This window comes from Amblyomma mixtum, chromosome 3 (assembly GCF_055824585.1).
Source record: "Amblyomma mixtum isolate Tamu chromosome 3, ASM5582458v1, whole genome shotgun sequence".
Classification (NCBI taxonomy): domain Eukaryota; kingdom Metazoa; phylum Arthropoda; class Arachnida; order Ixodida; family Ixodidae; genus Amblyomma; species Amblyomma mixtum.
Window position 1 is genome coordinate 96790878 of NC_143014.1, and position 14190 is coordinate 96805067.

Genomic DNA, 14190 nt, shown 5'->3' on the forward strand with positions numbered 1-14190 from the left:
GCTTGATATCTCGTGAAATCACCCATATATAGATTTATGTAATGAATCATATACGTGGTATTAGTATGCTGTTAGTGCCTCATGCCCAAATATCAGTTTTACTTTTGTGCCGTGATTTGTGTTCAACTTTTTCCAATTAAAAAATGTTTGGTCCGCAGCGAGAACGTCAAGTGTCCAGACATTTGATTCCTTGGACTTTGCGAGGTATTCGGATGATGGAGAGAAACAGCTGGATGAAAGAGTTGCTGGTAGGTAAGCCATTGTTTGTTGCGCGGCGTAAATGTAATGTTTCCAGTGGTAGAAGTGTTAGAAAAGTTATTTGTGTGCTGCTGGGTGAAAGTAATTAAAGGAGTAGGAACATCAAGTTTCGGGAATCTGCTTTCTGCTGAAGGCTGTTCACGGGGCATTAAAAGCAAACTGATGAAGATGTGCTGCAGTATGCTTTAAATAATTTATTACAGCACAGTTTTTTGCATCGTTTTTTTCCACAGTCAATGACATTGACAGCTTAGTGCACAGAAGCTCCACGAATCACGTGTGCTCGCCGAAAATCGATGCATTCACTGCTTCGTCAATTCTTGCGAGCATACATGACTTGTGGCAATTTTGTGTACAGGGCATTCTTCGGTACCCTAGGAGGAAAGCTGCACTGTAATGAATTAATTAAAGCACATTTGGGCATATCTTTTTCAGTTTTGTCATTCCTAAAGAACTGTGCATGGTTGGGAGCAAAAACATGCGAGGCCTGAAAATGTAGGTTTTGTACTTATTTAACACATGGATGGAATGCCTTTATGTGATGAATAAAAACCAACGGCCAGGACTATTTCAGAGATGTGCTTTTCACAATTCCGGGCACATTTCTTTTACGCTTACAGCTGTATAATGCCTTTTTATGGGGTAAACAACATCAACATTGCTGTTGCATATCTTAACCAGAAACACTTGCGTTTGCTTACTGACTAGTGAGAGTGTTATCCGGTGAGTTTGTGGCTGTGGTGTTGCTCTGGCCAGGTAGGGGTGCTCTCGAGGATGTGCCGCATGCGGTCTTGTTATGCAGGTGCACCCTTAAAGGTGCACTGAAGAGGAATCTGAACTCGTATTTTTACCGCTGGAACTTGATCTACATGTTCCGAGCGTTCTTGGAAACTTCGAATCATTGCCCTGTGCGGCCGATTTGCCTAATTTAAATCGGATTAATGTCGGGCTCCCGCTTTTTTTTTTTGAATTCCCCGCAAACATTGGGAGGAGTCGACCAACCTTTCGCCCAGTCCTGTGGTGGCTTGCCGCTCTGCCATCAGTGGAGTTATACGCAGTGATGGGCGAAAGCAAAGAGTCTATGAGTATTTTTATTTCCATGGGCCTAATTTGCAGCTATGTAGTCTCTGACTAGACCTATTTATTCACGGCAACCTAAAAGAAAGAAAATAAAAGCGAACGCAAAGTTGCCACGTGACTGCCTGAAAGGCACTCCATGCGTTGGTCGACTCCTCCCACCATATGCGGGGAATTAAAAAAAAACAAGGTGGGAGCCGGACGTTTATCCTATTTAATTAGGGAAATCGGCTGCACAGGGCAATAAATCAAAGTTGCTAAGAATGCTGGGAATGTGTAGATCGAGTTCCCGCGACAAAAAAAATGAGTTCAGATTCCTCTTCAGTGCACCTTTAAGGGTGGCTGGTATCGGGGCAGCTGCAGTGTTCCCGTCACTTATTCACCTCTCAGAGATGGAGAAGTCACGATTTTTTATTTTCTAGAAAACTGCTGTCGCTTGTGAAAATTTCTAACATTTTGTGCCCTTGCCAACAGCAATTTATGATGGTGACAACATTTTGTGACCAGCGGCTTGTTTATAAACATGCAGCCACTTTCGTTTGTGTACATTCCTGAAGCTTGTGGAGTGCTGTGCATTCTTGTGTGTTTTTCTTGTATCGCCAAGAAACTTATGCCGAGTTTGCATTTTTTTTCTGAAACAGGTTCCTCGCAAAGCAAGTGATTTTTGACTCTCTCTTTTTATGATCACCGCCTTATGATCACCGCCTTATGTTCAGCTTTTCAATTCTGAATTTCTGTTTCTGTGCTGTAACTACTTTAAAGGGATCGGTTACAGACAAAGACATGTCATGAGGTTGTGGTAAAAGTGAGAAGATTTTGGTTTATATTGACAGTAATGGGCACGGAATAAATGGCTAAACAAGGAATTCTCTTTCAAATTTGAGGAGGTGAAATGCTAGGGGCCCGTTTATCTGCAATGTTGGTGCACGTTAAAGAAACCCAGGTGGTCGAAATTTCCGGAGCCCTCCACTACGGCATCACTCACAGCCTGAGTCGCTTTGGTCAGCGTTGAGTCGCTTTGGGACTCTGGCCTCCATAAATCTAAACCTCTATTTAATTTGGCTTAGGAATATTGCGTAAACATGATGAAGCATTTTTGTATTCAGCATTACTTCTGTACTGTCTGTGTGTGTGTAACATATGACCATATAACCATACTGTCATTTATGGTTATGAAAATGGCAGACATAACCGTACTGTTAAATGCATTGTTTTTTTTTATCACAAAAGTGTGTTAGGTTTTATTGAAATTTGTATCCTCTTTAGAGTGTCTTCTTACCTGAAGAAAATTTGTTGAAAAGAGGGGCTTCGACAAGTGGAAACACAGGGCAGTGGCAGCCCTCAAGACATGGTGGCAGGCACCTGTGTGCATGTATATATTAGCCCAGAAGGAATGCAACAGTCCTGAGAGCATGTGTAGAGTACAGTTGCATTGTTCAGTGCATACATAGTTACCCTATTTACACGATTGTAAGTCGACCTATTTTTAAAATGTGAAAATCCGAAATACGGGGGTCGGCTTACAATCGAGACCAAAGCATGGCACCATCAATAAAGGCAAGAGAATCGAGATACCAGGGACGCTAACGCGTGGTTGCAATTTTATGTTTGCTTTATGGCTCTACCCTGCAGCACTCAGCTTTTCTGCGCACTTGTTCGGAAGAGGTTTCAATTCTTTTTTTTACTTTTGACTGGATACTCTGTGCTCACAGGAGTGTCAATAGTTGGTGGAAAGGCCACTGTTGCAATTGCGGCGGCACTGCCACTCGGAATGTCAGCGCTTCTGAGGAGTGTCGGTAGCTGATGGAAAAGACGCCGCCGCTCACGCATAGTTTCTCTTGGCTCTGTTTGACACATTTGACTTCATCACCGGCCACATTTTACCAGTTTTTTTTTTTTACTGGCAAGCTTTGTCAATCATCATTATTGCTCCGGGTCCAATGAGTGTTCGGCGCTCTTTCATGCCTGCATTCACATACCTCGGCACCATGAGAGGTGGCTCACTCACACTCATGACCACTCGCACTCACTACTACTCACACGCACTCACACTCATGTCCATTCAGACTCGCAACCACTCACTCACACTCGCACTCATGTCCACTCACACTCATAACCACTCACTCACACTTGCACTCATGTCCACTACCACTCACAAGCACTCACTCACACTCATGACCACCCACACTCACATCCACTCACTCGCACTCACGACCACTCACACGTACTCACACTCATGTCCGCTCACACTCGACCACTCACTCACGCTCGCCCTCATGTCCACTCACACTCACAACTACTCACTTACACTCGCACTCACAACCACTCACTCACACTCATTTTTTTTTTTATTTATTGATACTGCAGGCCTATAAACTGGCCCTAGCAGGAGGGGCAATACAGTAAAAAGTGTGACAATGCAAAACAGCAACAAACACTAATGAAAAATAATGCTGGATGTAGCAGTGTTACTCAATGAATACATTCTGGCACCAGCACAATAACTAACAAAACATGAAGAGTGGCACATGTGAAATAACAAACCGGCGGGCAATTTTTACTCAAAACAACAGAACTGTTTCTGGGGGGGGGGGGGGGGGGGGGGGGGGGGGAAAGGCATGACAGAGTGAAGGAGTTAGGAAAACAACAGATTGTGAACTCTTTTGTTTCAGTTAGTTTATGGAAGAAAGATGTTTTTCTAGCTCTTCTGCAAAGTTTTGTGACTGCAATACCTCGACAGGTATAGAATTCCATTCATGAATAGTACACGGAAAGAAACTATTCATATGGGATTTTGTTTTAGAAAATATTGGCGTAAGTGAAAGGTTATGTCTGTGTCTTGTCTGGCGTGAACTTAGAAGTTTTACGCAATGAGGCCGCTGAAGTGCGCTTTTTCCGTTTATAATGTTATGTAAAAATTGGAGACGACTTATCTTCCGCCTGTTTTCCAGCGTACTGATTTTATTTGCAAGCATTATTAAAGACGGAGAATCCTCTCTTTTATATTTACTGAAGATGAATCTGATAGCCTTCCTTTGAACACGCTCTAAATTCATTATATTCTTTTTAGTATGAGGATCCCATACAACTGCTGCATACTCCAGTTTGGAACGGACAAATGTGTTGTATGCTAACATTTTGGTATTTGCAGGTGCATTTCTAAGTTTCCTTTTCAAGAACCACAACTTGCGCAATGCTGCTGAACATGTAATGGAAATATGGTTTGACCAAGAGAGTTTACTATTGAATGTGACACCCAAATACTTGTATTTTTCAACCTCAGATATTATTGTGTTGTTAAGTACATAAGAAAATACAGTAGGTTCTTTTTTCCGTGTGACTCGCAGCAAAACTGTTTTGTTTACATTGATTTCCATGCACCAAAGTTCACACCAATCACGGATAGCATTAACTGATTCCTGTAAGTAATTGCTGTCGTTCCTGGAAACAATTTTTCTAAAAATGACACAGTCATCCGCAGATAAATTAACATAGACATCATCAGGAATTACGTCGACTATATCATTAATATAGATCAAAAATAAAAGTGGTCCTAATACGCTGCCTTGCGGCACACCAGAAGTTACCTGACGGATATTGGAAGTACATTTGTTAATTTCAACAAATTGCTGTCTATGACGGAGGTAGGCCTGGATCCATGTTATAATATTTGTAGGAAGACCAATGCGCTCTAGTTTGCGGAGTAATTTTCCATGTGGAACCTTATCGAATGCTTTACTAAAATCAAAAAAGAGCATATCGACTTGCCCGGACGCGTCAAGCACCTGAGAGATTTCATGAACAACTGACACAAGTTGAGTTGTTGTCGACAGTCCCTTTCGAAACCCATGTTGTAATGGAGAGAGGACATTATGGTCTGTCAAAAACTGACGAATAAAGCCTGCGACAATGTGCTCTAATAATTTGCTGCAAGTGGTCGTTATAGAAATGGGACGATAATTGGATACTGTAAGATGGTCACCCTTTTTATGAATTGGAACAACTCTTGCGGTACGCCAGTCAGATGGTATTTCTCCTAATTGTAATGATAATTTGAAAAAGTCAGTTAAAAAAACGCATATCTGTTCCGCATACCTTCGTAAAAAAGCATTTGGTATATTATCCGGCCCTGCAGATTTCCTGACATCAATTTTTAAGAGCATATCCAAAACACCTTGCCTGGAAATCACAATGTCGTGTACAAAAGACCTATCATTGTTATGATGTTCATATTCATCCAGGTCAGAAAACACACTCCAAAAATAATCATTGAAGTGTTCGGCAATACTGGAAGCGTCTTCAATTATTTCATCATTAACCTTAATTTTATGAATTGCCTGTTTAGATTGACCTAAAAAACGCCAAAACTTCTGTGGAGCATGTGAAATAAAATCAGCAAGATCATGACTGAAAAACTTATCTCGGGCTGCTTTCACTTTTGTTAGTAATTGAGTTTTCAATTTCTCGGAAGACAAACTCTGCCTGTCCGCCGCGGTGGCTCAGCGGTTATGGTGCTCGGCTGCTGACCCAAAAGACGCGGGTTCGATCCCGGCTGCGGCGGCTAGAATTTCTTTGGGGGAGAAATTCTAGAGGCCCGTGTACTGTGCGATGTCAGTGCACGTTAAAGAACCCCAGGTGGTCGAAATTTCCGGAGCCCTCCACTACGGCGTCTCTCATAGCCTTAGTCGCTTTGGGACGCTAAACCCCATAAACCAAACCAAACCAAACTCTGCCTGCTATGTTTCTTCATTCGCTTTAGCTTTCGCTTAGTTTGGATAATATCTCTGTTTATCCACGGGTTTGATGGAGGTTTCTTGACACTTCTCAGTGGAATGAATCTGTTAATGCAATAAGAGGCTATGTCCCTGAACTTTTGCCATGAAAGCTCGACATCATCATGGACAACATTTAGGTATAGGTCTAAGTAATCGATAATTGATGTATCATCTGCTTTAGCATAGTCCCTAACCTTAATTCGTTCTCGTTGTTTTCTTCTATTTACATTGATTGTTGATGAAAAAGAAATTAATTTGTGGTCTGAAATGCCTGCATCAATTTCAGCGGTTCCTTCATGGAAAATTTCACTGAGAAATAAGAGGTCTAGAATATTGTCTCCTCTGGTAGAAACAGTAATAACCTCTTCAAGACTAAAAGTTAGCATCATATCAATGAGTATATCACAGGAAGGACTGTGCCCATAGCTCCAGTTATTCCATTTTATTTGAGGAAGATTAAAATCACCAGTTATAATTAAGTTTTTTCCTCTGAATTTCAAAAGGTGATCGTATAATTTCTGCATAAAGTGATCATCAGCATTTGGTGCGCGGTACACAGAACACAGTATGAATGAAAAACCCCAGAGAGAGACATTCAAAAACAAGCTTTCGTGGTTATCAATCTGATCTAGTTCTCTTATATCAACACTATTTTTTGCTATAACTGCGACGCCACCACCTCGGGAGAATCTATCTCTTCTAAACAGTTGGTAACCTGGCGAAATTATTTCGTCATCCTGCACCCCGTCATGCAACCAGGTTTCAGAAATAACGCATATATGAGGATCATATACTAATAAAAGATCTTGCAGTCTGTCTATTTTGTTGACAATGCTTTGGGCATTTAGTGAAAGCAGCCGAAACTGGAAAGACCGTGATTGCTATTCTGCCTGCTCTAGTCTCATTTCTGTGTCATTTCTGTGCTCTAGTCTCATTTCTGTGTCATCCCTTTTTGCAACTAGTTTCCGTGTGTTGTGTACGTCGTCCCAAATGTACAAGTCGCCGCCAACGCGAATCTTATCATGAACAAGCCAGACCTTTTTGCCGCTATCTTTTTCTTCTTTCGCGCTGTTCCAAAGTAGTCGGCGCTTGCGCAGCGTGTCTGCGCAGTAATCATTTTGCAAGGATATTCCTGATCCTTTCAGTTTGTGAGCATTCTTCATGAGGGCTTGTTTTTCAGTGTAATCCTGGAAAAACGCAATGACGGGCCTTCCTGTGGGTCTCTTCCCGAGTCTGTGAATTCTCGCTACTGAAACACAATCTACCCCCACCTTATCCTTGAAGACGTCTTCAATAACCTTCTCCCGTAGCGTTGTTTCCGTTTCATTAGGATCTTCGGTAATCCCAAAAACAATCAAATTCGAACGGCGGCTGCGGTTTTCCAAATCAACCAGTTTTTCATGGTGAAGTTTAAGTACGTCATGCGCTGCGGTTGCAACTGCATTTGTTTCTTCATTTTCATGGGTCTTTGCTCGAACCTCGGTCATACTGCATTCCAACGCATGACCACTCACAACCCCTCACTCGCACTCATGACAACTCGCACTCACAACCACTCACTCACACTCATGACCACTCGCACTCACAACCACTCACTCACACTCATGACCACTCACAACCCCTCACTCGCACTCATGACAACTCGCACTCACAACCACTCACTCACACTCATGACTACTCGTACTCACAACCACTCACTCACACTCATTTCCACTCAAACTCACACTCATGTCTGCTCACTCTCATTCTCGTTCAGCCACTGTTTCCTTGTTTGCTGACAACGGAGGGGATGAGAGATTTACTGTCGCGGCCGACTGCCCTCGTAGCTCCCCAAGCATTATCCTGAGTCGCAAAGATATGGTGGTGAGCCGCCCAGGCTTTGTCGGGCTATTTGGCCAATTTGCGATGCTCGAAGAAAGTGGTCACTCATCACGCATATTCCATGCACCGAATGCTAAGCACGTGTGCTCCTGCGCTTGCTGAGCTAAGATGCTTAGACAAGTTTTTGAACGGTGTTCATAGGCGTGCGCAGGGTTCTCCATGAGAATGAGCCAAGTTTCAGCGCATTGCCCCCCCCCCAACTACCTCTCACCTAGGCCCCTGCCGCCAAAACGCAGAGCAAATATGAGGAATGATTATAAAACATTTATTTCCATCTCATGGAATTGCAAATTATACAGATATTATAGAGGTGTAGTTTTTATTTTAATCTGTAACACCGAGGATTATAGGGTATAGATAAGGATAAGCGGCTGGTTTTTTTGACGCTCAAAATGTGAACAAGTGAGGGGAAAGATTCAGACTATTGCCAGCGTTTCCACAAGAGGTCTTGTCTCCACCCAGACGAAAACAGTCCTCTTGTTGAAACGTTCGCAAACACCCTGAGGCTTTCCCTCCCTTGTTCAGTACGTGAGTACGTGCAGAGGAAGGCAATCACTGCGTCGCTGAAGCATTGATGTAGCGTCGCGCTTCTGGAGTAATTTCCGTTCTCTCTAGGCCACAGAAAATATTACAGATTTGTTTTTGGCTACTGTCACAGCAAAAAAGAAACTGAAAAGATTGCCTCCAAAATGACCCGGCAAGTAAACAGTTCTTGGAACGCAACATCACAGGTGCCACCGCGGTGGCTCAGTGGCTATGGTGCTCGGCTGCTGGCCCGAAGACGCGGGTTCAATCCCGGCCGCAGCGGCTGAATTTCTTTGGAGGAGAAATTCGAGGCCCGTGTACTGTGCGATGTCAGTGCACGTTAAAGAACCCCAGGTGGTCGAAATTTCCGGAGCCCTCCACTACGGCGTCTCTCATAGCCTTAGTCGCTTTGGGACGTTAAACCCCATAAACCAAACCAAACCAAACCAACATCACAGGTCTTTGGCCGTTAAGAGAGAGAGAGAGAGAGAGAAAAAGGACGGAAAGGCAGGGAGGTTAACCAGAAACCTGCTTGGCCGTAGCCCTGCACTGTAAACAATTACGGAACAGGTCCGACAGATTAAATGTATGGGGCAGACTTGGCGATTTGGGGGGGGGGGGGCGCACCCTCCTCACTTGCGCGTGTGCCTATGACGGTGCGCAAGTAATAATAATGAGTTTGCCTTGACAGTATTCTTGGATGGTGTCTAATTACCAATATTTGGTCTTCCTTGACAATGACCTGTCCGTGACTCTGCATCAACTAATTGGAGTCAAGTGGCGACTATGAATACTTTTCGCGGCATGGAAAATGGAGCGTGTTTTTCAAACGATCGAGTGATTTCCTGACGCAAATGAAAATGGCTGGAATGGGTCGCAAGTAGAGGATTTCCCCGCGTAATAACGATGCTAGGGGAAGTTGGTTGCCATTATCAATCCATTTACAAAACCTACTAAGCTTACTATGTGTGACCGATCTGTGTACATGTCTGCAGGGCAGTACATTTTCTGCATTGCACCTATTCCCCGACTGAAGGAAGTTTTACAAACAAACGCGGTGTTTTTGAGGTTTTTGAGGCATGCGGAGACCACGTGCGCATCCGCGTGGTAATAGGGGGTGCTTACTTTGCATCAGATTATTCTCCAACGTCGTTCGCGGAAGAACGCGTATGCAGCTAACTTGTGAGCCAATTTTTGCCAATCTGAAACGATATGACTTTACTGGGAAAAATCGCTATCCAGAAGTTCATGGAGGAAATCATAGTATCTGGTTCAAAGGATACCTCATGCTGTCCAGATATCAGTGGGGGTAAGATTGCTGAAATCAGTGCGTGCAAACAGAAATTAATCCCCTTACTGTACTAAACTACGGCGTCTCTCATAGCCTTAGTCGCTTTGGGACGTTAAACCCCACAAAACCACAACCACAGAACGCGAAAAATAAACAAAATTGCATTTCACCAGCTCATTTCGGTTTCACTCGCCAAATGCCAAAGATTAGGCGGCACAAATGAGAACCAAGCCTCGCATGCATACAGCAGAAGCTTGTATGCAGTTTTTTACTTGCCAGGCCAGCCCCCACCCGCTCATATTGCAAACGGCGTAGTTCTGCTTATATGATGCTGACAGGACCCTTTTCATGACGAAAGAAAAACTTTTTTTTTTTTTTGCACTCCGGGGAGAGTGTGGGGGAGCTTAATTTTCAACTCTTTCCTGTTCTACGAGCACAGTCCAGTGTCGAATATGTCAGCACCCTTCGACCTGTTTATGAAAAGCTCCTGGCTCCCCTTCCGCCCGCCGCCCTCAATTTTCTGCTCTCTTCTGGTCAGATTTTTGGCTGTGGCGTCGTATGTTTTTTTCTTCAGTGCTTTAGCAGTACTCGCTTGCACGATACTTTCAAGCGAAACGAAAACTGTCGCCCTAGCTTGATTCTTATTAACTTTCAGTCGCGTGTACTGCTTTTCTTCTGTAGTTTTTTTTTTCTCGAGTGAAACGGTGACAATACTCAGAGACATTCTATTTTATATCCCTTTCCCGAGTACATAAAAATTAAGTTCAAACTGTACGTCCAACCAATCAAAAAAAGGCCCGACAATTTGCTTGCCACCTCATATCCACTGCCGAAAATCGCCGCAACGTTCCATCACAGTTGAGTTTCCCTCTCAATCTTGTAGAGATAAATTACGTTGATTATGATTATTAAAGGATGCTTGACATCTTGCAGATTCGATATTGCTCGATCACGTTGCCAGAGGACACTTCTGGAGAGATTAATTTTTATTACCAATCAATAAAACAAAGAAAGATACAAGCAAGGAGAAAACTTGTTTACATTTGACTGGCTAGTAGCTTTATGTGACGAAACCAGCCTTCGGTGCCGCCCAAACACCTGATTTTAAACCCTGTGAATCCGCCCTCGGTGGAGACAGTAACCAATCAGGTAACTCTACAAACATCAACCCAATAAATCATTGGGGAAAGGAAAACGTCACCAATCAACAACTAAGAAAGGACAACACAGCCAATCGGTGATTTTGGAAAGAAGATAACTCCTCTCCTAAAACACTGCACAAATGTGTATATTTTCCACCATCAAGATTTCGGAGGTTTCTCCCTTCCTCCCGCGAGCTTCGGAAACATTCTCGATTTCCCACGGTGCAGGTTGATTCAACCTCTGGTAAACTGAGGTTCGGGGAAAGTCACCTCAAGGCCCATCTGTTCAGTACCGTCACTTACAAACTGTCTTCATGCCTGTAGCTAGCGTGGCAGTGTCCTGTTTACCGCGCCTCAAGCTGTCAACGCGTGCTGCCATAGACATGGGACAAAAGCCACACGACGAGGATCCACCTTTCCGAAAGAACGTGCACAGTGGGATGCAACTGGACGTATATGTTCCCGGAGGGTGTTTGACCTTTCCCTTATTCTCAGAATCCGTCGCTATCTGGCTCCCCTTATACCGCTGGGTAGCCAGTGTGACTCACCCCCTTCTCTGCAGTTGTACGGAGGGCAGAAAAAAAAAACTCAATGACCATTCCTTTATCGCGAACCCGGACGCGGCAAACAATGCACAGGACCGCGAACTTCACTATCACCATCAGCACGAAACAATAATTTCTGGCGCAAATTAAAACGTAAAATATTGGCATTTTGGATATCTCCTTGGTCGTCAAAGGCATTACCATGCCTGATGCAGTGCATACAAAAAATAAATTATAAAAACCACATGCTTGATTTGAGACGCTGGGCTCTTTCAAGTACATGATAGAAACAAGAATCCTCTGGCGTTACCGAAAAGCGCACTTGGTTTTCGCGTCGTTTCCGGGCTTGAGCCGGGTTTGTGCAGTTCAAGAACTGGGCTAAGTAGGTCGGGTTAGTGCGTGGGTCAGAGCCTATGAACAAATTACGGCCAGAGAAGAGCTCTGCATTGCGCACACCTGGGCAAAGAAAAAAACCTCAGTCCGCTGCAGCACTCGAGGTCCCAACTTACGGTAGTTATTGCCGAGAAGCGGACAGTCGTTGTTTCAGCAGTAAGCATTGCAGCTTATATATATACGAGATCGAGCCATGCGGGGAGCGTGGCACGAGACATAAATCTATATTTTCAGGACTGGCAATGCGAAATTCGATAAAGGGTCTCACAAAACTCATAGCGGCTCACTGGATTCGCGAAGGGCCTGCGCCCGTGCCAACGGTGAACTACAAAAGCAACAAAAGATTGCCGTTCCTGTGCTAGCGGAATCCTTTCCTTCAGTTGTCCAAAGAAACCAGCATGATGCCTTATGCTGCCTCGAGCGCCATCAGTAGTGAATATTTGCTTCCCGCAGCTGTCAACATCATGAAATTAGCTAAGCGGGTATCAGCGTCGCGAAACATAGGCGACCGACTTCGCTGTCGCGTCCACCCACCCCTCGCAACCACTCATTGCCACTCATATCCGCTCACAACCACTCATGTCCACTCACAGCCACTCATTGCCACTCACGCCCACTCACATCCACTCATCAATCATGCCCACTCACCTCTATACTCATGCTCACATCCACTCAATCGCATTCGCACTCATATCCGCTCACAACCACTCATTGCCACTCATATCCGCTCACAGCCGCTCATGAGCCCACTCACCTCTATACTCACGCTTGCATCCACTCAATCGTATTCGCACTCATGGCCACTCACACTCACTCGCGCTCACTCACATCCACTCACTCACACTCACGTCCACTCGCACTCACGACCATTCACTCACACTCACACTCATGACAACCCACACTCACATCCACTCACTCACACTCACACTCACGTCCACTTGCACTCATGACCACTCATTCGCACTCACACCCATGACCACCCACACTCGCATTCACTCACTCGCACTCACGACCACTCACTCACACACACTCTCACAGACGTGAGTGTGAGTGAGGCGATATGAGTGCACTCATGAGTGAGTGTGCCGACCTATGTGCATTCAACATGGTTGCCATTCTTAGCGCCTAAGAAACAAGCTGTGCGCCAGGCTGTAAGTTCGACGTTTCGGGATGGGTGATATAGGTGTGATGGCTGTAGCAAAGCAAAATTTTCAACCGTTCCATGCCATATCATGGTGCAATGTTTGCGAAGTGCGGAATTTTGCTGAATGACGACGTTAGAACCAGAGCTCTGTAATCTTATATCAAAAAGCTCTGGTTAGAATGACGTGCTATGGGACCGGAGCAGCCATGACAACGGCAGCACTAGTGAGAGGACGATGGTGCAAGTGTGGGCGAATAGTGAGCGCCAAAAATATATTACATTTGTGTTGTGGAATGTGTCCATGGGCACGCCCACATTTCTTTTTTTTTTTTCGGACAAGATATTGGGGGGGGGGGTCGACGAATTAGAGTTGACATATAATGATGTAAATACGGTACTTTCTTGCAGCTGGCTTCGCATTTATTGTCATTTCATTAGTTTTGCTGATGCTTGTCTGCCATCACACTCATTGTTTCCAGCTTTGGTGTAAACAAAAATAATTGTTTTCACTGTGGAAAAGTACCTTAAAATTCTTTACAGCATTTCTAATGTGACTGCTGCTGAATCAGACACTTTGGACACCAAGCTGTTCATTGTGCCAAAAAATTTGGAGTCCTTCAAAGTCAGCTCTTAGTCCTTTAACCTGTTGTTTGATTTTGCCATGCACTCTTCTGTGATACCCTAGTCTTGCTAGGCCTAAGGATGGCTTAGAATGTGGTATGTACAGTATGGTCCATTGTTAAAGGGAACGTGCGATTGCGTGGCCTCCGCGCTTCACGAAGCCCGGCTATCTAGATGCGGCGTCAATATGCGGCATGAGGCACATGTGTGGAAAGACCAGCCGCTGTGCTTACTGCGCATGCGTCTTGTGCCGACAATTCCCACAAGTGCTTGGCGGCAGCGTGCTGCGAAGTGCGGAGGTCACGTAATCGCATGTTCCCTTTAACAGTGGACCGTACTGTACTTTTATCTGTCACCCTGCATGTATTTTCATATCATGTATTTGTACATAGTGTTATTGCCGCCCTACCCCTATCCTTTCTTGCTAGCACTCCCCCCTTTCTTTCCCTCTCCCTGCCATTTTATTCCTGCTAGCCACAGCTCAGGTTTCGATGGCAGATGCCATGGCTACAACGCCTTTTCCTTCCATTGGTATTCT

General features: G+C 44.5%; 1 protein-coding gene across 7 annotated transcripts in view; it reads left to right on the top strand.

Annotated features, from left to right (window-relative positions):
- The window catches only part of LOC149351063 (RAB11-binding protein RELCH homolog), a 131755-nt gene that overhangs the window by 3387 nt on the left and 114178 nt on the right, over positions 1-14190 (top strand). For 6 of the 7 annotated variants that reach the window (XR_016290499.1, XM_089580261.1, XM_089580260.1 and 3 more), the window contains exon 2: positions 159-248. Coding sequence is in view for 6 of the 7 variants with exons in the window: in XM_089580261.1 (XP_089436387.1) it covers positions 159-248 (90 nt within the window). In the remaining variant the exon portion in view is untranslated. Of the gene's footprint in view, positions 1-158; positions 253-14190 lie in introns of all 7 variants that reach the window. The other variant, XM_089580259.1, reaches the window with a different exon arrangement.